Raw genomic sequence first — 27,374 nt, 5'->3', positions numbered from 1 at the left:
AAAATATATATATATACAATACAGTACAGTTCATCATATCATTAACAATTCAAGTCTTTTTGGATGTAACGTGCACCCAAGTTTGAATTGGGGGCTTTCCATTCTTCTTTGCAAATCTTCTCACAGTGAATATATTCGCTTTTATTCATTACCAAAGTTTATAAAGACTTTTATTTTGAAATCCTGACCAAACTCTCGGAAGACTATCACTTCCTGTTTCCAAAAGGAACCATTCATTAGCAGATGTTAAGACACGATCCGGACTATGTTGTGTATACAGTTCGTGTTTTAAAAGTTTTTGCGAGGTGAATTTTTTTCATATTTTTAATGTTTTATTATAAATGATTTTTTACATTTCGGTCTAGTCATGATACCTCAGAGTAAGAGCTTCCTCGTGCGGATAGCTTTCTACTGGAAGCCGCTTTTTTCAGGGAAATACCTGTTAGTGACTAACATTGTCAGCAGTGGAGGCATGCTCGCGGTTGGGGACTGCATTCAGCAGACCAGAGAGAGGAGACAAACACCGGCTAAGACCAGGGACTGGCAGCGCACAGGTAACGACTTGACACGACTCGTATAACATTACTCGTGATTTCATCACCAGTGTCACATCACGTTATTGCGTCTTACACTTTCATTACTGAAAGACTGGCATTGTCTTTTTAACCCCAAGTCCAGATTGTCTGCTCACAGTATAAGCATTAAACCATGCAACTCCTTTTAAACTCACTATTTTTAACAGAAAATTGAAACTGTTATTTTTTAGTATACAGTATTTGTGAGTGAGTTTATATATATATAGTTTGTTTTTAGCCTATACTCAATCCTCCTTCTGTTCTGCAGGGCGAATGTTTGCAGTTGGATGTACCATGGGACCGTTTCTGCACTACTGGTATCAGTGGTTGGACAGGGTTTATTCTGGAAGAATCATAAAGACTGTTGCTAAGAAAGTCTTGATAGACCAGCTTGTTGCCTCACCACTTTTTGGAGCATGGTACTTCATAGGTATGGACCAAGGTTTTGTGTAAAATCCTGTTTTAATACATGTTATGAATGTACAAGGACCGTTCAAGTCAAACCAGGACTTTTGAACACAAGAACTGAAATTTCTTGTGAATGAAGGATTCACATTTACAGGAGACTCCTAAAACAGTATAGTGATGAGACCCCGGGTCGAGGTAACGCTGAGCCCACTGCAGTTGTTCCTGTTAACATTAAGTTAGTGGAACGCCTGGCCCTTAAAAATTAACTTAATCTCAATCATTCACAAACAACACAGTACAGGAACGTACTGAGCGTTTCAGACATAAAGCAGACAGTTCGATTCGAGCATGGCTCTGGTGTACGGAGAACACTGGGAAAAAGGTGAATTGTTGTAGCAAGGAATTATATAGAGAAATAAACGGAGCTTGTTTGATTAATGAGTCCCGGTTTGACTTGAACATGTCTTGTACATTTACATACCCATACTCATTCTAGAGACAGGGTCTTATTCTCAGTCAAAGTAATAACCTGTTTTTATTTGACCCATAAGGACATATAAATAAGGTTACACTGATAGTTTTTGGCAACTCTATTAATGACATCCTTATTAATTATTATTGGTAAACAAAACAAAGTTCAATTTTAATGCAAGATGGTGAAAATATTTGTTATATTATGGTTATCCTTTATAGACCTGGGTGCACAGAGGAGTTAGAAAGTGTGGATTACAAGTTAATAGATGGTGGCTACAAAGAAATCTTTAACAAAACAAACATTCAATTAATGCATTTTTAATCAGTTGAATCCGAAAAGTCAAGGCATCATTAATGCATTAATAATTAATTGTTAACACCCGTAGCATTCATTGATATTCACACTTTTTATAAAAAAGACTGTTAATTGCCAATATTACATAAATATAAAACTCAGCATGTTTTTTTTCCCTTTGCTAGCAGCATATCACAGCAACCAACATAACTAAAGCTAAATAGAGTATACCATGATGTCCCCAATTGCTTAATATTAAATAAGTATCAATAGCAGTATTAATGTCAGTTTTAACGAGTACTGAAGTATATGTGTACATAAGTAGAATAGTTTTTTAAAGTATTGAGATTTTCGTTCTACTGTAGTCTGTATTATTTATGTATGTGTATGCATGTTTCAGGTATGGGCATGATGGAGGGTCATGGCTTGCTCCATGGCTGCTCTGAGTTTAAAGAGAAATTCTGGGAGTTCTATAGGGTAAGAGCTGGAAAACAGACCATAATACCCAAGACAGAGACTCAGATCTTTAAAAATGTTATGTTTCTTCATTAGGCGGACTGGTGTGTCTGGCCAACTGCACAGGTGTTCAACTTCTACTTCTTGCCAGCTAAGTTTCGGGTGTTGTACGTAAATACAGTTACACTTGGATGGGACACTTACCTCTCATATCTCAAGCACAGGGTAAGGTTGCTAAGACCAAATAAGATTAATTAGTTGTGCTTTTATGTGCTTTTTTTCACATTTAATCTCCATTACTTAAGAACAAGTGTGGTTATACAGTACACATACAGTACACGGTTCGAAAGTTTAAATGTGCTAGTGTCTGTGCTCTTTTTGGTATTTGTAGCAATTTGCCCAAGCAAGCTGCTAGGAACTGATATGCTAATTATTAGGCTGTTTTTGTTTTTTTTCCAGTCCCATAAACAACTATTTACCTGCACCTGTTGAAAATAAATCTTCCAGCTGTTTTTTTTTTTTTTTCAGTGCTTCCATGCTTTTCCCCAATCAGTATTATCTGCATTTCTTTCCTCTTTTATTTTTATTTTATTTTATTATTATTTTTATTTCTTTACAGGATGACCAGCAAATTGATGTACAGCCAGAGGACTCATCAATGTCTCCTCCCTCAAGCAAACCACTGGATGATAAACTATAGGGCCCCACCAATGTGAGCTTAAATTTCATATTTCAGATATTCTTACTTAACTCTTAAAATACTTTAGCCTTTAATTGAATAAATAAATTATTTAACTCCATAATTCTATTCAAGGTGTCAGTGTAAACAAGTTCATACACATGTACTGAGCCTTATCAGGTGTTCTCAAAACATTTCTAGATATGGTCACATTTTTACTAGTGAAGGAAATTATACCTGTTTTCAGTGTCATTTAGGGCAGCTTGCGAATGATACACGCTGGCCACTTTATTAGGAACTAGTGGGTAGCACATACTCAGCTCTCAGGCCTTAGGTTTTCTTTGCATGAACTCCAGAAGATGTTGGAAGTATTCCTTTGAGATTGCGGTCCATGTTGACATGATTATAAAATATAAATGGTGCATTTATATGGTTTCATTTGCAATTTCATGTTGTGAATCCCTTCTGCCAAATCCTAAAAGTGTTATCCAAGATCCAAGAAACCAGTTTCACCAGATAACAATGTGACATGATGAATTATCATGCTGGAAGCAGCATTATGAGTTGAGTAAACTTTAGCCCATGAAGTCAGAGGTAGATTGCACATATGTGTACATTCATCCATGTTTATATCAACTTGGACATTTTAGCAGTTTAGAAGCTGTTGCGTTTGGCTGAGACCCTGCCACTGTAGCTTTATATTCTTGTTTGACTTTGTCAACTTCGGCTGCTGTAGAATCCACATCAAGGTTAAATATGATGTGCATACCGAAATGCTTTCTTTTTCATCACAGTTGCAAAGAGCAGATATTGAAGGTAATGTAGCCTTTCTGTCATATTGAACACCTCTCTCCACAACAATATGTTTCTGCCCGAGAACTGCCAGTCATTAGTTTTTTTGGTTGGTGGTTGTTTGCACCATTTTATGAATCTCTTTTTTCTAAAGTATTCAAACAAGTCAATGAGGTTCCAACAAGCACACCACAGTTAACATCACTGAAGTCTTTTACCCTATTCCCATATTTGATCTGTCTTGCTTCTTGAACAGTATCTGCACATAATTGCTGCATGACAAGAGTACAGGTGTTCCTAATTAAGTGGCCAGCAAATTTATTTGTCTACATGCAAAAAAGCAGTGCAGTGGATTGTTCTGATGCTGCCTTATACACATAGTTGAGAGTCAAACACCCCTTACCATTCAGACTACTGAACAACATAGATGTTTGCACTAGACATTTTGATTAAATCACACTGTGAGAGTAGCAGCATTGGCAACATCCACAAAAATTAAATTAATGTTTGAACATTAAATAAAAACAGTCCATTTGCAGACTGTATATACACTAATGCTGTGTACAGTATTAAAACTCGAGATGGCGAATCCCCTTTTATAGAAGTCTAAATCATATCACTTGTTCTCTGGTACTGAGAGTGTAAAATGAATCAAACTGTTAAAAAGCTGTGATTTTTTTTTTTTTTTTTTTTACTATTTAACATTTGAATTGTAAAATCATATTCCATGCTCAATGAGCTTTGTCTGAAGTGTAGTTCTGTTACACTGTGCAATTTTAAGGAATTTCTCGGTTACCTGTAACACTCCACAACTGTCAGTTTTTTCAGGGATTTTTGCAAATCCTTGCTGATTTTTTAACAATCATTCCTTTATTACAGTTGACAAAACAGTTACATAAATTGTTAGTGTAAAGTAGTATTTTCGAAGATTTGTGTGCAAATGATTTATTTTTTGCAAATGGCTGTTTTTTCATGTTTTTGCTTCTATTTGTCTCCTTTGCCTTAATTTATACAATGTTTACACCTTCACTTTATTCAATTATCCAATCAGCCTTTCAGACACTGATCAAGAACTTCAGTTAATGGTTACATCATACACCATAACAGAAAAAAAGGTGTGATCAGGATTTGGCAAGCTGAAATGCCTTTTTTGTTCATCACAGTTGTAAAGATTGCTCAATTGAGTTAGTATAGTCTTCTTGTCAGATCAATTCTATTCACCATTCTTCTCAGATCTCGCTCATAAACAAGGTGATTCTATCTATAGAATCGTGTGATAATCCAGGAGGTCAGCGGTTTCTGAAATACTCAAACCATCCTGTCCTTCGTCAACAATTATGTCACAGTAAAAATCACTGAGATCACATGTTACACATTTTAAGGGGTGATAAGAACATTAACTGAAGCTCTTGATAAAATCTACAGGATTTTATGCTTTTCACCGCTGCCATGTAATTGGCTAATTCGATAATTACATAAATGAGCAGGTATAGCAATGTTCCTATTAAATTGGACACTGTTTGTAAATGCTTTGTGCGTTGACCTGTGTCTAGTCAGAAAAACGTTTATTAGAAATTATTTATTTTAAGACATTAAATAGAAATGATTCATTTTTAAACTGTATTATTATTATTATTATTATTATTTCTTGTTTCCTTTTTTAATTACAGCATATATACTAACAGATATCTGTCCTGTACTTTATGTGCAAAGCAGTCCAAATAGTAATTATCTTTACACTAGTTCTGCACTGGTTTATCTGTGTTTAAAGTTGTTTACAGGAATATTTTAATCAGAATTTTAGAACGGTTGAAGCTGTGCTTTACCAAAGATTTGTGCCATTGTAAATATAATTAAATAAACAAATTATATAATGTAAATGTGATTTTAGGACTTTCATTTAATTCCTTAAAATGTTTTTTCTATCATTAAAAGTTCTTCCAAATTATGGCATCATTGTTTAATTATATTGCTTACAACTATTAAGGGCATTCAAGTCAAACCAGGATTTTTGATTGTGCAGAATAAGAGAATACAGTTATGAAAGTTAAAACGTCCTTTATTTCACTATATAATCCCCTGCTATACTAATGCACTTATCCCAGCATTTCACTAAAGCTTGGATGCCATCAAGATAGACCATTTTTTCAGTACACTGGAGCTGTGATCAGACTGCCTGCTTCATGTCTGAAACGTTGGCCTCCCAGGAACGCCTTTAATGGCCCAGACGTTGAAATAGTTCAAAGCTAGGTCAGGACTACTGTATATGAGGAATATACAGGAACTTGGCTGGCAGTTATTGTCAATGTGCAAGTGGTGGTGAATGCTTGTGTGAACAGTTCCCTCAGAAAGATTTGTCTCTTACACAAGTCGCTGAAAAATATTTCTATCAATTTTCAAGGAGCAGGAGTTCCAGGAATGACTGCAGTGTGCTTTAAAAGACATCTCTGCCGGGATTGTCAATCATAGACATATGACTGTTTTTAAAATGTTTGCACCGGGTTTTCATCTTTTAAGGTTAGATATGTTAAATTTGCAACTATAAATACTTAATCTTTGTTTTTAAGAGTGCTCACGTCTTTTGTTGTGATCCTCAAAGACTTGGTTCCACTGGGGATCGAAACCAAAACTAGCAATGATGAACAGTTTTTTTTCCCCCCCAATGTGTCAGACGCAACAAAAAGTCATTGGAAACAAGACTTTTTTTAACATGTGAATCTTAGGGAAGCATGCCTCTCCAAATCCAATAGAAATGGTTTGGATGGCTCCAAAGCTGTCTGTCCGGTTCTTCTGGAATTTAGCCTAGGCATGACTAGGCAAGTTTATTTGTATAGCACATTTCATATACAATTGTAATTCAAAGTGCTTAACATAAAAGAGAGAAAAAATAAAATGAAAGCACTAAGACTTTTAAAATTATTTAAATTTGACTTAAAATAAAAAACAAAAACAGTTTGTAGTGGCACTTTTGAAAACTACTTAAAATTTGATTTAGAATCAAAATAAAACAGTTGAAAATATAAGAAACATAAAATAAAGTGCAGTCAATTTGAACGTAGCTCATTTAATAAATGCACTTAGCACTTAAACAGATGCGTTTTAAGTCTAGATTTAAATGTGACTAATGTTTTAGCACATCTGATCTCTTCTGGAAGCTGGTTCCAACTGCGAGCAGCATAATGGCTAAAAGCGGTCTCCCCTTGTGTGAACACTTGGTATTCCTAACTGACTTGATCCTAACGATCTAAGTGGTCTGTTAGTTTTATATTCAGTAAGCATATCTGCAATGTATTTAGGTCCTAGGCCATTGAGTGATTTATAAGCGATTAAAAGTACTTTAAGATCTATCCTAAATGTTACAGAAAGCCAGTGTAAGGACCTGAGGACTGATATGATGTGATCAGATTTTCTGGTTCTAGTTATAATTAACCATAAAAATTTTAAAAAAAAAAATAAGCCTCAACATTCAAGAATTTTTACATTGCTGTTTAATTGGCATGACATGTACTGTACCCAGTTCAAATTCTTAAGTTGACTCAACTTGTAATTCAAATATTTAAGTCATCTTAAGTAGTATAGGTTGTGAGCTTAATTCATAATTATTCTCTCGGGTTGACTTAGTCCAACTTTTCATCTAGTCAAAACCACACTTTGTCTTCATTGGGGCCCACTGATAGACTGATGAAGTGGGTTTAAGGAAAGTTTTTTTTATGTCTTTTGTTGTGTTCCTTAAACATTTGGTTCCACTGGGGATTGAACCCAGGACCTTCTGCGGGTAAAGCAGACGTGATAACCACTACATTCTACTACTAGTTCTAATTCTCAACATAAGTTCAGTAATGAGTTCCACGGATTTTTTAAGTTTACTCAAATTTCAGGGGAAATTTTACATTACATAAGTATTATTGGTTGTGGGCTTAATTCATTATATTTCTCTAGGGTGATTTAGTCCAACTTTCCATCTACTCAAAATGGTATGCTGTCTTTTATTGTAGCCCATTGATGTACTGTAGTTGGTTCAAGTAAAGTTTTCATGTCATTTGTTGTGCTCTTAAAAGGCTTATAACTGGGGATTGAACCTAGGACCTTCTGCATGTAAAGCAGATGTGATAACCACTACACTATGGAACCAGCATATTGGGTTTTTCTTCAATGCGCATTTAAGTTCTAGGATATGGTTAATTGGCAGTCAACTGAGAGAATCTTGACAAGATTAAGTAGTTACTGAGGTTTTGTTACACACAAAAAAATAATAATTCTCAACATAAGTTCAGTAATGAGTTCCACGGATTTTTTAAGTTTACTCAAATTTCAGGGGAAATTTTACATTTGTTAGAGCTATAAGGAACCAAGTGATTTCTAATATTTTTCTACAGGATTATTTGTATTAAGAATGGCTGTTATTGTTATTTAATATATTTTACATATTCTGTTATTTTTGTAGTGCATACTTTTCATAGGTTGATTTAGTCCCATACGTAATACGTATACGTAGGGTCCGGGGAAGAAGAAGGAAGGGGCTTGATGTTAGACAGTCTTTTGACTGTTCTTTGAAACCATATTTAATTTGAAGCTTGAAGAAGTGTAAATAGTTCTAAAGTTGGATTGTGTTGTATCCTGACAAACGAAAAGTAAACTTTTACAAGACAAGTTTTGTGGTTTTACGCGTCAAATCCTTTGTGCCGATCCCCTATAGAAATGCCAGAGAACCGAAACGAGTAGATCGCCATTACAACATTATATATGTATTATTGGTTGTGGGCTTAATTCATTATATTTCTCTAGGGTGATTTAGTCCAACTTTCCATCTACTCAAAACGGTTTGTTGGCTTTTATTGTAGCCCATTGATGTACTTTAGTTGGTTCAAGTAAAGTTTTCATGTCATTTGTTGTGTTCTTAAAAGGCTTGGTTCCACTGGGGATTGAACCCAGGACCTTCTGCGTGTAAAGCAGACGTGATAACCACTACACTATGGAACCAACTTGTCAAGTATTACTTGAATGTGCATTTAAGTCCTAGGGTATGGTTGATTGACAGTTAAAATTAAGTAATTAATGAGGTTTTGTTACACATTAATAAAAAAAAAACTAAGACTTAACATAAAAAGTTTAGTAATGAGTTCCACAGTTTTTGTTAGTTTACTTAACTTTCAGAAAAATTTCACATTGCTGTTTAGTTGGCATGACATGTACTGTACCCAGTTCAAATTCTTAAGTTGACTCAACTTGTAATTCAAATATTTAAGTCATCTTAAGTAGTATAGGTTGTGAGCTTAACTCATTATTATTCTCTTGGGTTGACTTAGTCCAAATTTTCATCTTGCCAAAACCACACTTTGTCTTCATTGGGGCCCACTGATGGACTGATGTAGTGGGTTTAAGGAAAGTTTTTCATCTCATTTGTTGCGTTTCTTAAACATTTGGTTCCACTGGGGATTGAACCCAGGACCTTCTGCGTGTAAAGCAGACGTGATAACCACTACACCATGGAACCAGCTTTTCAGGTTCTACTTCGATGTGCATTTAAGTTCTAGGATATGGTTAATTGGCAGTCAACTGAGAGAATCTTGACAAGATTAAGTAGTTACTGAGGTTTTGTTACACACAAAAAAAAACTAATTCTCAACATAAAAAGTTCAGTAATGAGTTCCACAGATTTTTTAAGTTTACTCAAATTTCAGGGGAAATTTACATTATATAAGTATTATTGGTTGTGGGCTTAATTTATTATATTTCTCTAGGGTTGATTTAGTCCAACTTTTCATCTACTCAATGGTATGTTGTCTTTTATTGTAGCCCATTGATGTACTGTAGTTGGTTCAAGTAGGGTTTTCATGTCATTTGTTGTGTTCTTAAAAGGCTTGGTTCCACTGGGGATTGAACCCAGGACCTTCTGCGTGTAAAGCAGACGTGATAACCACTACACTATGGAACCAGCTTGTCAAGCTTTACTTGAATGTGCATTTAAGTCCTAGGGTATGGTTGATTGACAGTCAAGATGAAGTAGTTAATGAGGTTTTGTTACACATTAATAAACAAAAAACTAAGACTCAACATAAAAAGTTTAGTAATGAATTCCACAGTTTTTGTTAGTTTACTTAACTTTCATAGAATTTTCACATTGCTGTTTAATTGGCATGACATGTACTGTACCCAATTCAAATTCTTAAGTTGACTCAACTTGTAATTCAAATATTTAGGTCATCTTAAGTGGTATTGGTTGTGGGCTTAATTCATTATATTTCTCTAGGGTTGATTTAGTCCAACTTCTCATCTACTCAACGGTATGTTGTCTTTTATTGTAGCCCATTGATGTACTGTAGTTGGTTCAAGTAAAGTTTTTATGTCATTTGTTGTGTTCTTAAAAGGCTTGGTTCCACTGGGGATTGAACCCAGGACCTTCTGCGTGTAAAGCAGATGTGATAACCACTACACTATGGAACCAGCTTATCAGGTTTTCTTTAATGTGCATTTAAGTTCTTGCATATGGTTAATTGGCAGTGAACTGAGAGAATCTTGACAAGATTAAGTAGTTACTGAGGTTTACTTACACAATAAAAAAAAAACTAAGCATCAACATAAAAAGTTTAGTAATTAGTTCCACAGTTAAAAAAAAAAAGTTTACTCAACGTTTAGAGAATTTTCACATTGCTGTTTAATTGGCATGACATGTACCCAGTTCAAAATCTTAAGTTGACTCAACTTGTAATTCAAATATTTAAGTCATCTTAAGTGGTATTGGTTGTGGGCTTAATTCATTATATTTCTCTAGGGTTGACGTAGTCCAACTTTCCATCTACTCAAACTCATTTCCATCTACTCTACTCATTAGCCCTATTCGGACGGGACTAGTTTTCCAAACGACGTTTAAGTTTTTTCAGATGACGTCTGTCATTTCATGTAGACATTGGGGCGGGACTAACATCTCCGTAAAGGGCCAAGATTGTGGCGATGTATATGGAAGTATATTAGTGCCAAAATTCTTCAAAGCAAAATAGCAGGTTGAACTACATAAACTGAAAAAAAAAACGTGTTGTACTAAAAATGTTCGAATTTTTCTGCATTGCAATTTAATCTGAATTGATCCATAGAGCATTTACAATGTTTGAAATTTTTGCCACTGCAGTTTATTGTGGTTGTATATTTCAAGTGAAAATGTAATTCAAGCATTTACAATTCAATGCAAAAATATTCAAGTTACTAAATTGCAGTTCAAAAATATTTTCAAGTGTTAAAAATACAATCTTCATTATTTTTTAATTTTACAAATTCAGGCAACAAAATCCAGGTAATAAAATTCAGGTCTTCACATCCGGGATATCACAGGAAGAGCAGTGGAGAGCCGATTGCTGCTGTCCGGGCCGCAGTGTACTTTAAAGTGTGCTTCCTGCTCCCTGTGCAGTCTACTTCTCAGAAACTACTTACCGATCGGAACGCAGCAGTCTTAACTAACAGGCTGGGTTGCCAGTTGCACAATAAAGGATGTAATGTGTTAAAATGACCCCTCTGCCGTAAACACTATATTCAAAGCAAAGCTTTCATTCACACGCGAGAGCGATGGGTTTCCCGCCCCTGAGCTCGGTAATGTACACTACAGTCACATTCAGTAACGAGAGGGGATTAATTTATTCAGCAGCAGAAACAACATACATGCTGTTTACACTTTGTTAAATTTATATTTCTTATAAATAAAGGTAACCATAAAAACTTTGTAATTAAGAAAAACGTAAGTTGTGGATAGTACGGTTTAATGTCAGTCTGATTAAAATAAAATAAAAAATGTTTTTGGTCACAAATTATTTTATGCAACGCAATTACAACATTTCAGTTTATTATTTAGTATAAAGTCATAAGTCTTTATGTAGTTGTTTGAGCAGTTAGTAGTATATATGTATGTGTGACTGTTTCATATATGTGTATGCAAGCCAAGGGCGTAGATTTGCTCTGGACATTGGTGGGGACCTATGACTCCACAAGCCCCCCGTCCCCCACCCACCCATCCCCTGCCTGGCACTGCTTCGATTGCTAGTATTAATTAGTATTCTTTCACTCGAAAGCAATTCATTAGGTTAAATTAGGGAATAGTGTAATGTTAAAGGAATGTTTAATAACTGACAAAAAGATAGAAGACTATTCTTAGTCTTATCCATAGTGCAAATGAAACATCTCAAACATCAGTATATATAAAAGTAGATTACAGGTGTTTAGGTTCTGTCACCTGACAAAACAGGATAAACACATGCCATTTAAACAGCAATCATTTTATTTCACTTTTTCTAAGTCTTAATGTGCAAATCTCGAATCATATCATTAATGTTTGCCAAGTCAGTGAATGCGTTTTTAAAAATATTTGTGCTAAGTGGATTGTCTATTGGTGAACTGTCTACAATATTCTAGTCATGGCAATATTAGTATGTAGCATATCAATTTCTTTCACAAGACTGATTTCTGACAAATAGTCATCATTAGATTAGGAGAACTGACAGGGATCATATTTATACCTTTACAGTTAGCTGTTTAATCTGCTGTTAGTTTTAAGTCCGTGTTCACAGACTATAGCCTGTCCTGCTATAATGAATGTGCGTCAAACCCACTAGTATTAACGTTAACTGTTCTCGTTACTTTGATGGACTTTGATAGATTCACTAAAAGTGACTTACACTTTTCTTTAAAAAAAAAAAAAAAAAAGCTCCTTATGTCCAGCTTTTTTTTTTTTTTTTTTTTTTGCTGCCGCCATCCTCACAAGTACATCACCCAACACATCTTGTTGCACGGGAAAAAGAAATCCACTGCATTTGGCGCTGCTTGTATCTGAACGCAGCCATAGCCGCTCACATGATAGCAGGGAAAGGCACAGCCAATCAAAATGTTCTTATGTGTTTTGGGGGCGGGAGGACTCAAGGAGAGAACGTGATTTATCCCTTTCTGCGTGTCTAGGTTAATGTTGACAGCACGATTTTTTTTTTTACTTGGATTAAATTATTGGTGGGGACATTTCAATGGTCGCAGGATATTGGTGGGGACACATCCCCTCTGTCCAACCGAAATCTACGCCCCTGATGCAAGCGTTTCATATGTGTGTGCATGAGTGATTTTTGATTTAATATTTTTTGTATACTGTATGTGTAACTGTTACGCCTGTTTATTGCCCCCTCTGCTGGCTTTGCTGGAAGTGCAATCGCTGGCTGGGCAACAGGTGATATTAATCACTGATTAAGCCTCTGGGATGGTCACGATGTATAACAACCTGTTTTTTTGCCTTTGGTGCGGGGAGCAGGTTTTGTATGTGCTTGTCTGTTTTCTCCCTCTCTTCTTAGTTTTCCCATTAAATACTCGCGCGTGTATAATTTTATTTTACACCACTAGACGTTTCGTTTTGTTATGTAAACTTTTCTCATTTGGGGTAAATAAATAGAGTTTTCCCACAAAAATGTGGTGTTGTGCCTGTTTTATGTTACGACTCACGAGCCAGCCGTAACAGTAACAAACTCGCTACTATTAATATTAAAACAACTGCCTGTTACAAAATACCTGTCGCACTGTGACTTTGTCACATATAAAATTGTACATTTATGGCTGCATTGCAATTAACCCTATTTCTCTTTTTTATTGTAATTTATATATATTTTTATTTATATCCTTTTTATATATCTTATAGTTTTTGTCCATCATTGCACTAGTAACTCTGGTCAGTTCTCACATTACCCTGTGTATACTGACTGTATGTAAGATATACAGTGTGCAGTTTATAACCTGTCTTACTGTTATTGTCTCTAATGCTGCTGGATATCTGGAATTTGCTTTGAATATAGCGTTTACGGCAGAGGGGTCATTTTAACCGTTTATTGTGCAACTGGCAACCCAGCCTGTTAGTTAAGACTGCTGCGTTCCGACCGGTAAGTAGTTTCTGAGAAGTAGACTGCACAGGGAGCAAGAAGCACACTTTAAAGTACACTGCGGCACTCCACTGCTCTTCCTGTGATATCCCGGATGTGAAGACCTGAATTTTAGCGACTTAAATTTTATTACCCGAATTTTTGCAACCTGAATTTTGTTACCTGAATTTGTACGATTAAAAAATAATGAAGATTGTATTTTTAACACTTCAAAATATTTTCGAACTGCAATTTAGTAACTTGAATATTTTTGCACTGAATTGTAAATGCTTGAATTACATTTTCACTTGAAATATACAACCACAATAAATTGCAGTGGCAAAAATTTCGAACACTGTAAATGTTCTATGGATTTCTTTTTCAATTCAGATTAAATTGCAATGCAGAAAAATTTAAACATTTTTATTGCAACACTTTTTTTTTTATTTCAGTTCATGTAATTCAACCTGCTATTTTGCTTTGAAGAATTTTGGCACTAATATACTTCCATAGGATGTAGGCGGTTGTGTGTTTGCTCTTCGGGGAAATATAGGTGAAGTGGTGATATAACCAACTGTTTAAATTGGTGATAATGCACACACAATAACTGTAAAAGTGATATAATTCCCTTTGACATACTTACGCATGGGAAAAAATAGGAAAGAAGAAAGTTAAACAAGCGCTTGACAGCATGGCTTCAAGCGCGTCTGATGGGGTTGAACTCTTTGAAGATTCAGCTTCGGCCTCTAATAACATTGAACTTATGTCACAGAGAGATATAGAATCATGATGGTTTGATACTTGTCCAGACTTTCGTTCTTGCTGCCCTGACAGACACTCCTCAAAAACCAGGTGCGGAATCTATCGTCGGTGGTAATGGTAATGAAGATGTCTGCTGCAATCTGCGAACTGGCTTTAAAACACGATAAGACTTTTCAGAAAATTTTGCAATCGAAGTTATTGTAACACTAAATGTTCGAGGTTTGCGGGACAATTTGAAAAGAAAAGCTAGTTTTTTATTTTGTAAAAAAAAGTGCAGCTGATCTTATCATCTACGGATGTTAGCTCTTGGAGGAATCAGTGGGGAAACTCAATCTTCTTTAGTCATGGTAGCAATCACTCAGCTGAAGTTGCAATTATGTTACACCGTTTTAAAGGTACTATTTTAGAAACTTTAAGTTCTGAAGAAGGCAGATGGGTTATAGCTATAATCAAACAAGATAATACCACTTTCATAACTTGCTGCGTATATGGTTATAATTCTAATACATCCAATAGAGCAATGTTTTCTCACCTAGTTGATAAACTTCAGAATTTAAATAAAAAATATATTGATGCTTATTTTATTTTAGGAGGGGACTTTAATGAAAGTACAGATAATTATTTGGATAGACATCCCCCTAGACTCCACGGTGGGATGAGTAATGACTTAATTTTTTAGATTTGTACGGTTCTCTCTCTGACTGATACAAGGCGATTCTATAATCCTTATACTAAAGATTTTCTTTGGTCAAATAATACTTGTTCTCTTAGATTTAGAATTGATTTATTTTTCATTTCTTCTTCCATCGTCAGTTATGTAAAAGATATTTCTCATGCTATTGCCCCTTTATCAGATCATAAATTAGTCTGTTTAAAGCTGAGTGACATCCATGATAACCCAAGACTTAGGGGCTTTTGGAAACTTAATAATACTTTGTTAAAAGATAGAAAAAAATTAAATGATGGTATTATCAATCTTATTAAAGAATTATTCACTAAACCTTCAATTGAAGATTATAAAAAGCATGGGAGTTCTTTAAATATAAAGCTCGACATATAGCAATTAAAAGAAGTAAAGAAATTAAAAAGAGTAAACATTAAACTGATTTGGAGTTGGTTAATAAACTTAATTCTTTACTAGCTAAAAGTGATAATACAGAAGAGGATACTTTAGAAATAAATAGGCTAAATTTTGAGCTTGATGAAGCCTACTTAGATTTAGCCAAAGGTGCATATACAAGATCTCGTGCTAAATGGCTGGAGGAAGGGGAAAGAAATTCTAGATATTTCTTTACCCTGGAAAAACGAAATGGTCAGAGGAAGACTCTTTCTGCACTTGATGAAGCCTACTTAGATATAGCCAAAGGTGCATATACAAGATCTCGTGCTAAATGGCTGGAGGAAGGGGAAAGAAATTCTAGATATTTCTTTACCCTGGAAAAACGAAATGGTCAGAGGAAGACTCTTTCTGCACTTGATGAAGCCTACTTAGATTTAGCCAAAGGTGCATATACAAGATCTCGTGCTAAATGGCTGGAGGAAGGGGAAAGAAATTCTAGATATTTCTTTACCCTGGAAAAACGAAATGGTCAGAGGAAGACTCTTTCTGCACTTATTATAAATGGAGTCATTTCAGAAGACCAAAGAGTAATATCAGACTTTGTTGCTAAATTCTATGGTGGCCTTTATACCTCTAATTTTAACTATAATATTTCTGAAGAATTTATTGATTTAATTAAATATATCATATTAAAGATATTGATTTAGAGTACAGACAAATTTGTGATTCACCTTTAAATATTGATGAAATTAAACAAGCTTTACATAAAATGAAAAAAGTTAAATCCCGACAGGCTTTCAGCTGAATTTTATCTTCATTTTTGGGAATTTATCAAATTACCCTTATTTCATATGTACAAGGAATGCATTAGTCAGAGAGAAATGACCGATACTATGAAACAGGGAGTCATCTCACTTATACCTAAACCAGACAAGGATCCTTTAATGATCCATAATTGGAGGCCCATTTCTTTGTTAATATTAGATTCTAAAATATTAGCCTCTGTGTATGCCAAAAGATTAAGCTATAGTTTAGGAAACATTATTTCAGAATTTCAGTCTGGTTTTATGAAAGGCCGTTAGTATTAGACTTGCTGGATTATTCCAACTCAATTTGTTCAGATGGTCTCATACTCTTGATTTTCATAAAGCTTTTGACTCTATAGAACAAATTTATATTTCATACTTTAGAATTATTTGGTAAAGCTTTTATTGAGACTGTTACCATGTTTTACAAGGGTATTAATAGCTCAGTGATTATTTGTCAGCGATGAAACTATAAAGGAAATTAATAAACTATTTTTGGATTTTGTTTAGAAAAATAGACCATACAAATTAAAAAGAGAAGTGCTTGCTAACTCTAGGAGTGAAGCTGGTCAGGATTTTTTGGATTTTGCTGATTCAGTGAATACTTTTAAAGTAAATTGGCTAAAGAGATGCCTTAAAAATCCAATGTCTGTATGTTTTTTTTATTCCAAATAAGATCTTTGACCAACTTGGTGGCTTACCTTTTTTTTAATTTTTTTTTATTAATGTTACGTGTTAGATGTTATTGGGGATGATCTGTAACATTTAAGTGAGATGTTTTTGCCACAGGGGTAAACCATGAAGAAAATCCGTGAGGCAAGTGAATAAGGATAACAGCCGTTTAATTTTAACCAATTTCAAAATGTGAAACAAGAGAAATTAAAAGGAAAGGAGAAAACTGAGTGACACCAAAACAAAGAAATTATTAAAAGCAAAAGGAATTCTGAGAACTAAACCCCAACCCAAATACTCTAACTACCAAACAAAGAATGTAGAAAAGAAACCGAAAGCTTCGGCGCATGCGGCGCCCAAACTAAACTACTCTAATTAATAAAACAGAAATACAAAAGGTGGTTGTCACTCCCTACTTACTATTAACAAAAAAATAGGGTTCTTTTATAACGACAGCTCTGGTCTCATTGGAGGATTGGCGAACCCCGGACAACCAATGTGATGAACCTGCAGTATACTTTAAAGAGAGAAGACAAAAAAAACAGATAGAGAAAAACAAAACAATACCAAAAACAACAAATACACTAGGGGACGTAACAATTAAAATGCAACCAGTAAATTACCTATTTCCTTATCCAATTTTCATCAGCAATGCCTTCTTTCATGAAAACTGTGATTTAATCATGGCTTCCCCCCACCCCCCCCCCCCCCCATATTCCAAATTTTCCATAATTTGGGATAATGCAGATATAACTGTCAGAAATAGGTCTCTTTTTTCCCCTAGATGGTTTAATAACGACTTTAATTGTATTCTATCTGTGTTTGATGATTCCAGTAACATCTTAACTTATGAGCAATTTATAAATCTTCATAATTTTCCAGTCCCACCGAAGATATATAATACCTTAATGAAAGCTATACCAACTGGCTTGATTCAGTTGACTAAAAATTACCTTAAGTTTAATAAAGGCAACATTGCTTATCCATCTTTACGCTTGGATGGAATTAATATTTTAGATCGAAAATGTAACAATAAACATATTCGCAAGATTTTTCAGTTAAAAAGAAAAATTACTCCAAGAGGGAAATTTTACTGGGGTTAATTTATAACAAATGTAAATTGGAGAAAGGCCTGGCTGTTACCAAATAAGTTTTGTATTTCTAACAAAGTTATGGAGATTCACTTTTAAATTCTTTATAAAATTTATCCAGTTAATTCGACCATTTCTAGATATTCTGATGTTGATGAGTCTTGCTCTTTTTGTGGAATTGTGGAGGAAACTGCTGCTCACCTGTTTTTTGATTGTGGTATTACTAAAAAATTATGGATTGACTTAAGTGCTTATGTTTCTAACCTTACAAATGTGACCCATACCTTTGACCTCAAGGATATTATATTTTATTAAGAAAACCCAAAGCTACCATCTGCCGAATTTGTTGTTAATTTTATCATATTGAATGCAAAGTTTTTTATTCATAAACAAAAATGAATAAAAAACAATGAATAAAAAAAATGAATTAAAAAAATCTCTTGTAACTTTCACCTCTTCCTTGCTGAAATCGGCAATCACAGACATTCGCATTCGGACGGGATTAGATTTCTCAGAGGACCTCCGAGTTTGCTGAAAAACAGTTGGTAATTTGCTCTGGAATTCGTGTGAGATGAAGACAGACATGGCAGATTCGGACTGAATTAAAATCACAAAGTACGTCTGTGAAACAGAAATTTCTTTAATGACCCCCTGTTAAACTAGTCCCGTCTGAATCGGGCTATTGTCTTTCATTGCGACCCACTAATGTACTGATGTAGTTGGTTAAAGTAAAGTTTTCATGTCTTTTGTTGTGTTCTTTAAACACTTGGATCCACTGGGGATCAAACCAAGAACCTTCTGTGTGTAAAGCAGACGTGATAACAACTACACTGTGTAGTCTAAGTAGAATGGTACAAATCAACCAATCAGAGTAAATTTTTTTAAACTTTATAATTTTGAGTTATGTCATGGGTTTTCATCCCCTATGGTGAGATATGTTGAATTTGCAGCTATACATACTTAAACTAAGTTTTTGAAGTTCTTCACATACTTTGACAAGATCTTTTATTGATGTAGTTGGTTCAAGTAATGCAGTTAATGTGTTTTGTTGTGTTATTTAAACACTTGGTTCCACTGGGGATTGAACCCAGGACCTTCTGCGTGTAAAGCAGACGTGATAACCACTACACTATGGAACCAGCTTGGCAGGTTTTTCTTTAATGTGCATTTAAGTCCTAGGATACGGTTAATTGGCAGTCAACTGAGAGAGTCTTGACAAGATTAAGTAGTTACTGAGGTTTTGTTACACAAGAAAATAAAAACTTATTCTCAACATAAAAAGTTTAGTAATGAGTTCCACAGATTTTTTAAGTTTACTCAAATTTCAGGGGAAATTTCACATTACATAAGTATTATTGGTTGTGGACTAAATTCATGATATTTCTCTAGGGTGATTTAGTCTAACTTTCCATCTACTCAAAATGGTATGCTGTCTTTTATTGTAGCCCATTGATGTACTGTAGTTGGTTCAAGTAAAGTTTTCAAGTCATTTGTTGTGTTCTTAAAAGGCTTGGTTCCACTGGGGATCGAACCCAGGACCTTCTGCGTGTAAAGCAGATGTGATAACCACTACACTATGGAACCAGCTTGTCAAGCTTTACTTGAATGTGCATTTAAGTCCTAGGGTATGGTTAATTGACAGTCAAGATGAAGTAGTTAATGAGGTTTTGTTACACATTGATAAACAAAAAACTAAGACTCAACATAAAAAGTTTAGTAATGAGTTTCACAGTTTTTGAAATTTCACATTGCTGTTTAGTTGGCATGACATGTACTGTACCCAGTTCAAATTCTTAAGTTGACTCAACTTGTAATTCAATTATTTAAGTCATCTTAAGTAGTATACGTTGTGTATAAAAGGCTTGGTTCCACTGGGGATTGAACCCAGGACCTTCTGCGTGTAAAGCAGACGTGATAACCACTACACTATGGAACCAGCTTGTCAAGAGGTATTTGAATGTGCATATAAGTCCTAGGGTATGGTTGATTGACAGTCAAGATTAAGTAGTTAATTAAGTTTTTAGTATTAAGTAGTAGCCAGATGCTTATAAGTGACCTACTGATTGTTTTATATTACAATATCATAACCAAAGTTAGCTATGATAAACAGTCGGTTTGGATGACTCCAAAGCTGTCTGTCCAGTTCTTCTGGAATTCAGGCTACAGAGAACAGACCTGACCAAAGATCACTCCTAAAGTATTCACAAAGCTTCTTAGAATTCTTTTAGAGATCTCCTATCTTAGCATAAAATGTCCTAGCTGGGAGTCCTAGACTAAAAGTGATTTAGAAAACTTTTTAAAGCAACTTTCACTAAGGAAAGTACAAAAACCTTTATCTTAGTAAGAAGGGGTGGTTGACCCCGTTGCTAGGGATGATGCAGCAATTCAAGGACTGTGATTGATTGATAAAAAATAACCTCTGACCTCTGCAAAGGTCTTGAAATGACAGTCAAGATGAAGATGAAGATAAACTAACAAAAACTGTGGAACTCATTACTAAACTTTTTATGTTGAGTCTTAGTTTTTTTTAATTATTATTAATGTGTAACAAAACCTTATTAACTACTTCAGCTTGACAAGCTGGTTCCATAGTGTAGTGGTTATCACATCTGCTTTACACGCAGAAGGTCCTGGGTTCAATCCCCAGTGGAACCAAGCCTTTTAAGAACACAACAAATGACATGAAAACCCTACTTGAACCAACTACAGTACATCAATGGGCTACAATAAAAGACAACATACCGTTGAGTAGATGAAAAGTTGGACTAAATCAACCCTAGAGAAATATAATAAATTAAGCCCACAACCAATAATACTTATATAATGTAAATTTCCCCTGAAATTTGGGTAAACTTAAAAAATCTGTGGAACTCATAACTGAACTTTTTATGTTGAGAATTAGTTTTTTTTTTTTTGTGTAACAAAACCTCAGTAACTACTTAATCTTGTCAAGATTCTCTCAGTTGACTGCCAATTAACCATATCCTAGAACTTAAATGCACATTGAAGTAAAACCTGAAAAGCTGGTTCCATGGTGTAGTGGTTATCACGTCTGCTTTACACGCAGAAGGTCCTGGGTTCAATCCCCAGTGGAACCAAATGTTTAAGAAACGCAACAAATGAGATGAAAAACTTTCCTTAAACCCACTACATCAGTCCATCAGTGGGCCCCAATGAAGACAAAGTGTGGTTTTGACTAGATGAAAAGTTGGACTAAGTCAACCCGAGAGAATAATAATGAGTTAAGCTCACAACCTATACTACTTAAGATGACTTAAATATTTGAATTACAAGTTGAGTCAACTTAAGAATTTGAATTGGGTACAGTACATGTCATGCCAACTAAACAGCAATGTGAAATTTTTCTCATTACTAAACTTTTTATGTTGAGAATTAATTTTTATTTTGTTGTGTAACAAAACCTCAGTAACTACTTAATCTTGTCAAGACTCTCTCAGTTGACTGCCAATTAACCGTATCCTAGGACTTAAATGCACATCAAAGAAAAAATTGACAAGTGCCGTAGTGTAGTGGTTATCATGTCTGCTTTACACACAGAAAGTCCTGGGTTTGATCCCCGGTGGAACCAAGTATATAAAAAAACACAGCAAAAGACATTAGCTGCTTTACTTGAACCAACTACATCAATAAAAGAGCTTCAAAAATGAAGTTACTGAGGTTTTGTTACACACACAAAAAAACTAATTCTCAGCATAAAAAGTTTAGTAATGAGTTCCACAGTTTTTGTTAGTTTACTCAACTAAGTAGTATTGGTTGTGGGCTTAATTCATTATATTTTCCTAGGGTGATTTAGTCTAACTTTTCATCTACTCCAAACAGTATGCTGTCTCCCATTGTGGACCACTAATGTACTGATGTAGTTGGGTCAAGGTAATTTTTCATGCCTTTTGTTGTGTTCTTAAAAGACTTGGTTCCACTGGGGATTGAACCCAGGACCTTCTGCGTGTAAAGCAGATGTGATAACCACTACACTATGGAACCAACTTTACAAATGTCCCTTGAAAGTGCATTTAAGTCTAAAACTAACTGGCATAAAACCTAATAGCCCAAATGCCACAGCAATTTAAACACAAAAATGTTACTTAAGTATTACATTTTTTCCGCTGCTCCCAGCAAGGGATATCTACTCACAGCAGAATATCCTGGCCGCACAATAACTTAGCACAGGTTTCACACTGGTAGGGTTTCGGGACTGGCTGGGAATCAAACCCACACCTTCCACATGGCAGGCAAAACACCTACCACTGAGCCACCCAAAGGTTAACAAAATACCTGCATAACACCAGATGCTGATAAACTGATTGTTTTATATTACAATATCATAACCAAAACTAGCTATGATAAACAGCCCCCCGCCCCATGTGTCAGACACAACAAAAAGTCAATGGCAACAAGACTTTTCTTAACATGTAAATCTGAGGGAAGCATGCCTCTCCAAGTCCAATAGAAATGGTTTGAATGGCTGTCTGTCCAGTTCTGTTGGAATTCAGCCTACAGAGAACAGACCTGACCAAAGAGCACTCCTAAAACTGCAGCATAGTCTCCCAGGCCCTCCAGGACTACTACAACTTTAACACCTTGTTTGTGCTCCTCCGGTAGCTACCAAAGGCCATCAGTTTTGGTTATAGAGTAAAGATAAATATGATACATTTAGCAGAATGTATGGTTATGTTAAAAATAATAATAATAAAGATAAGGCTTTTACACTACCAGAGTGCATAAGAGAGTGTTTTTGAAATTCTAATGATCAAACTTGTTCAGTGTCAGGAGCATCCCTAATCAACAGGGGGGCCAATCAGGAGCCTAGACCAAAACATCACCACCAGTTCCGCCAGTAGAAACCTGACCGGGTCTCGTCCAAAACTGCTGTCGCTATCTGCAAGTTCTGTGTTGGCAAAACTTTGTATGTAGCAGAAGTGAACTAGTGAGGGCCAGTTGAAGCCTCATTTAAGTGTCAAGGCTTCCGAGGCAATAGTTTTACCAAAAGGTTCATTGTACTGCCATCTAGTGGACAGATTTTCTGTAGCAACTAGATTGTAACATCACAAGCAACACAATTAAGATGTACGTGTAGCTGCACTGCTTAAGGACATGTTCATGCAAATAATCAACATCTCTAAATCTTGCACGAGCCTTTACTTCAGCGCCGAACAAGTTGGTCAGGTGATTCCGGCAAACGCGAGGCTTCGTTTGTCGTTGGTCACGTGACTCTCGGGGACAAAGCAAAGCAAAGCAAGGCTTCATTTGGACACGCCCCCTTCTGTCCATACAAGCTTTGGAGCTTCTGTCATAGTTGTTTGTTTGTTTTTTTGCTATTATAGTAACGTCACTACAATAAGCTTCGTAGTACATTCAGGCACCTATGTTCGTTAACATAATGTGCGCGTAACTGCGTGTGTAAAAAGTTCAGTAAGCAATGTTAATACAGTCACTAGTTTACTGTACGTCAGCAATGAGGACAATTTGTCCGCCACTTCACACAAAATATTCGCATAAACAAACCTGACATCAAATCAAGGAGACTGGCACATAGACAAGGACATCATAGGCACTGCTATGTGTGGACACGTCCGGAGTCTTATCACCGTACTGTGCTTGAAGTCTTCTGTAAATGTCAACTAGTTTTATGCCTTTATTTACACCAAATTTCATGAGTCCCAGTTTGACTTGAACGCCCCTCGTATATAGGGTATTGCTCTCTCTCTCTATATATATATATATATATATAGCATTTCATCAGTGTACTGATAAGCAATTTACTGCATATCGTACTGTGTATGACTGTGCATGTGACATAATATTTGAATTTGAATTTATATATTATAACTTGAGTTGTGTCATGGGTTTTTTCCCTTAACACTAGGACTACCAGAGAGGGGCCATTTGGCCCGGTTGTTTTTACCTAATATCCTTAATCACGTGTGAAAAGTTGCCTTTGTTCTGTAAATGTGGTAATTACTTACAGAGCGACGTACAAGGTGCTATTGACTTTACAATCAGGGATCACAGTCTTCTAGGAGCAATATGTAAGGGGCCATACCAAGGGTACAATTGGTGTAGAAAAAATTCAAAGTTCAAAGTGTTTATTTTCTTAAACAAAAAACACACAACATAAATTCAAATTCAAATTTTATTTGTCACATTCACATATATACCTGGTACGGCATGAAGTGAAATGTATTGCACGACTGCCCAACAAATTGACACAATAAGAAAACACAATAAAATAGAATTTAAAAAAAGCATAGAAGAGGCAAACTGAAGACAAATGGTATGTAAATTCCACTCATTTATCTCCACGTAGCCTTCTCCCAGCATAAAAACTACTACCACTAATAGAAAAATATATATTTACATAAGTGTGCAACATCTGGTGTTTGTGTATGTGTGTGTGAGTGACCAGTATTTTAGCAGTTCATTGGTGTGATCTGTTGGCACATATCTGGCACTGCCACTCAGTTTCCTTTTTGCATTTTCCACATGTGTACTTGTAGCAGGCTACACAGCGTAAGGTTGCATTATTTTTATTGCACTGGAGGGTCACCTGACACTTGGCCCTTTTCCCTGGGTGTGGTGTGGCAGGTTGTTGCCTAAGCAGCTGCTCCTTGTCCACCATCCTTTCTTGCATAAACTGCTCAGCAAGCTCAGTTGCAAGCTGCGCCAGGAAATCCACCCTTCTCTCCTTCACTCCAGTGCATGCCTGATACAGCACATGAGCATTCATTGCTGCCATGTCAATCAAGTTGTAAAACACAGCGACTGGCCATCGCCGTGTTCCTGCCCGTACGGTGTACTGTCGAACCTTCCGGTCCATAATGTCCACGCCACAATTCATGGTGTTGTAGTCAGTCACTGTGTTTGGCTTCCTCTTTCTGTTATTCCCAATCTCAACTAAGTTGTGCATGGTGCTGAGGATGCAGACGGTTTTCCTCCGCTTGGGTGCATAAACTGTGAGTGTAGTGCCAGTTGTTGAAAACACCTGATAAGTAAGATAAGAAAAGATAAAACGTTATAGTCATTGCACTTTTATATATAGTATAATAGCACAATGAAATTGGGAGCTCTTGCTCTAGGTTCAAAATAGAAAAGAAAAAAACACAGCACTTATATAAATGCTTATATTAATATAGATCAAATAAATAATACAGCGCTTTATATAAAAATAGATTAAAATAACGACAACATACCTGTGTGGTGAATTCGTTGCGGTCCGAAGATTGTTTGGCTGATTGTGGAAGCTCACGGTGAATCTTGTTTATGGTGCCAACAAGGGTAGTTTTCCGGCTGAGCAGTCGTCCAGCAAGTGACAATGAAGTGGAGTAATTGTCAGTGGTAACAGTTCTTCCCTTGTCCATGAAAGGCTCCATCAGCTTCATGACCACATTCTCGGACAGTCTCTCCCCAGAGGGACGACTGAGGTCCTTGCCAAGATAAGGGATAGCGTTGCACATGTATTTTGACTTCAAGTCACATGCAACCCAAAACTTGATTCCAAACTTGTCAGGTTTTGTGGCAATGTACTGCTGGAAAGGACAGCGAGACTTGGTTGGAAAAAGTTGCGCGCCGACAGTGATGTGCTGGCCCGGGTTGTAAGACTTGATGCAGTTAGTAACAAACATCTGCCAAATGTTCGAGATTGCTGCGAACTTGTCCGTTGCTACCCGTTGAGTGCGTGTGTCCTTGTCATCGAAGCGTAGGTGTCTCATGATGTCCTGGAAGCGGTTTCGGGCCATCGTGCTCTTGACGTGCGAGATCCCCAATGTTGCCGACCATGCATCAGCCAGTGACGGAATTCTGATCACCCCCCTCCAGAGAAGGATGGAGATGAACGCCATCAGTTCATAGACAGACATGTCCCAATCTGCTTCCATCCTGCGGCCATACTCAACTGTACATTTTCTTATAGTGTGAAGGATGTCCCAACTCACCAAAAACAAGAAGCTCTGCAAGCGATTTTTGATGGTTCTTCTGACTTCTTCTGTTGGCTCTCCATCACATGTATATGTTTCTAGTCGGCCGTGAGGGAGCGGCCTACCTACTTCTTCCTCAACCCACACTGTGCCATCTTTTGCCGTCTCATAGCTGGAATTCTTCTGTGTGGTCTGTGTCACCAGCCGACTTTTCTTCTTAAGAGGAGTTCTACTTTCTAACCCGGAACACATCTCATCACCTGAAGACATGTCAGAGTCGGAACTCTCTTGCAAGTGAATGGATACTTCCCCACCATCCGAGTCACAAGAGTCCATGTTTTGCAGCAGAGCCAAAGCTTCAGCAGCAGTGTAATGTCTTGGCATCTTTGCAGCTTGTTCGTACCTATAAGTTCTTGAAGATTGTGAATGCATGTAGTAAACTATCCCTTTTATTCTCAAGTTTAGCTTGTCATCAGTTCACAGCCCTGCCCACAGTCATCCAAACCACAGCCATGTGTGAAGGACTTTAGAGTACACTTCTTGGGGGGAAGGGGAGTGACACATTCCAATCGGCCACCCATTTACAAATGAATGGGAGTCAATTGTCGGTGATAGTTTAAAACCAAGGGGCCATTTGGCCTACCTCTGGTAGGAGGAGGGGAGGGGTCAGAAAAACCTGGTAGTTCTAGTGTTAAGGGTTAGACAGGTTGAATTTGCAACTGTAACTACTTTAACAAGCTTTATTTCTGAACTGGTACTTATCATGAGTCACAAAGACAAGATCTTTTGTTGTATTTATTAAACACTTAGTTCCACTGGGGATCAAACCCAGGACCTTCTGCGCATAAAGCAGACAGGATAACCACTACACTATGGAGCTCTGCTGCATAGCATAGGAAGGAAAGGGGGTGGGGAAAGCAGAGAAGGGCTGTTATTAGCTTTTTGTTAATAATTTTTTTGTGGGCGACAATTGGCTTTACACCTTATTCATTAGAAATTTTGCTGCAAGTCCAAGTTTGAGGTTTACACACTTTTTATATTATTTTTCATATCTATACTATATGTTTGGATTTGTAACAAAGATGTACATAGCATGTATGTATTATTATTGTAAATAAATTATATAAATAAATAAGAACAAAAACCTTGGATTACGAGCAAAATTCATTACGGAAGTGGGCTCGTATTCCAAAACTCTGTCTGCGCTGTGTGTGTGTGTGTTGTGTGTGTGTGAAGTAAGAGGAGGAATCAGCCTTCCCCTTCTCACCTTGCACAGTAAATCTTTCTCCACACACATTAACGGAACAGTACAGTAAACAGTAAAGACGTGCACAGAGAGACGATTACCCACAAAACCAAGACTTGCTTGTCTTGCGGAACACTCAGTCCTAGAGTGCAGTGAATCTAGTGAGTATGGTGAATTGGGTAACGTCCCCTTCAGTGCCCCACAAAAAAAAATTATTTAACTTTGCTAACGTTTTGACATGATTTATTGGAA

The 27,374-nt window shown here is 36.2% G+C and overlaps 1 protein-coding gene and 10 non-coding genes across 11 annotated transcripts; 3 read left to right on the top strand and 8 right to left on the bottom strand.

Annotated features, from left to right (window-relative positions):
- The first annotated feature begins 241 nt into the window (after positions 1–241).
- On the top strand, positions 242–5,607 carry mpv17l2 (MPV17 mitochondrial inner membrane protein like 2). The gene is made up of 5 exons (XM_053512519.1): positions 242–554; positions 844–1,005; positions 2,153–2,229; positions 2,305–2,433; positions 2,828–5,607. The coding sequence occupies exons 1-5, from the start codon at positions 368–370 to the stop codon at positions 2,906–2,908; spliced, it is 636 nt and encodes a 211-aa protein (XP_053368494.1). The 5' UTR covers positions 242–367; the 3' UTR covers positions 2,909–5,607.
- A 2,979-nt stretch (positions 5,608–8,586) lies between these two features.
- On the bottom strand, positions 8,587–8,659 carry trnav-uac (transfer RNA valine (anticodon UAC)). Its single transcript has one exon. It is a non-coding gene; the product is annotated as a tRNA-Val (tRNA).
- A 441-nt stretch (positions 8,660–9,100) lies between these two features.
- Positions 9,101–9,173, bottom strand: trnav-uac (transfer RNA valine (anticodon UAC)). The gene has a single exon. It is a non-coding gene; the product is annotated as a tRNA-Val (tRNA).
- A 368-nt stretch (positions 9,174–9,541) lies between these two features.
- Positions 9,542–9,614, bottom strand: trnav-uac (transfer RNA valine (anticodon UAC)). The gene has a single exon. It is a non-coding gene; the product is annotated as a tRNA-Val (tRNA).
- A 436-nt stretch (positions 9,615–10,050) lies between these two features.
- On the bottom strand, positions 10,051–10,123 carry trnav-uac (transfer RNA valine (anticodon UAC)). The gene has a single exon. It is a non-coding gene; the product is annotated as a tRNA-Val (tRNA).
- Positions 10,124–19,011: 8,888 nt separating this feature from the next.
- trnav-uac (transfer RNA valine (anticodon UAC)) lies at positions 19,012–19,084 on the bottom strand. The gene has a single exon. It is a non-coding gene; the product is annotated as a tRNA-Val (tRNA).
- Positions 19,085–19,456: 372 nt separating this feature from the next.
- On the bottom strand, positions 19,457–19,529 carry trnav-uac (transfer RNA valine (anticodon UAC)). Its single transcript has one exon. It is a non-coding gene; the product is annotated as a tRNA-Val (tRNA).
- A 279-nt stretch (positions 19,530–19,808) lies between these two features.
- On the bottom strand, positions 19,809–19,881 carry trnav-uac (transfer RNA valine (anticodon UAC)). Its single transcript has one exon. It is a non-coding gene; the product is annotated as a tRNA-Val (tRNA).
- Positions 19,882–20,527: 646 nt separating this feature from the next.
- Positions 20,528–20,600, top strand: trnav-uac (transfer RNA valine (anticodon UAC)). The gene has a single exon. It is a non-coding gene; the product is annotated as a tRNA-Val (tRNA).
- Positions 20,601–20,970: 370 nt separating this feature from the next.
- On the top strand, positions 20,971–21,043 carry trnav-uac (transfer RNA valine (anticodon UAC)). Its single transcript has one exon. It is a non-coding gene; the product is annotated as a tRNA-Val (tRNA).
- An 831-nt stretch (positions 21,044–21,874) lies between these two features.
- Positions 21,875–21,947, bottom strand: trnav-uac (transfer RNA valine (anticodon UAC)). The gene has a single exon. It is a non-coding gene; the product is annotated as a tRNA-Val (tRNA).
- Between the last annotated feature and the right edge of the window lie 5,427 nt (positions 21,948–27,374).

Source organism: Clarias gariepinus, chromosome 15 (genome assembly GCF_024256425.1).
Source record: "Clarias gariepinus isolate MV-2021 ecotype Netherlands chromosome 15, CGAR_prim_01v2, whole genome shotgun sequence".
NCBI classification, from domain to species: domain Eukaryota; kingdom Metazoa; phylum Chordata; class Actinopteri; order Siluriformes; family Clariidae; genus Clarias; species Clarias gariepinus.
This window is presented reverse-complemented; position numbering and strand designations above follow the sequence as displayed.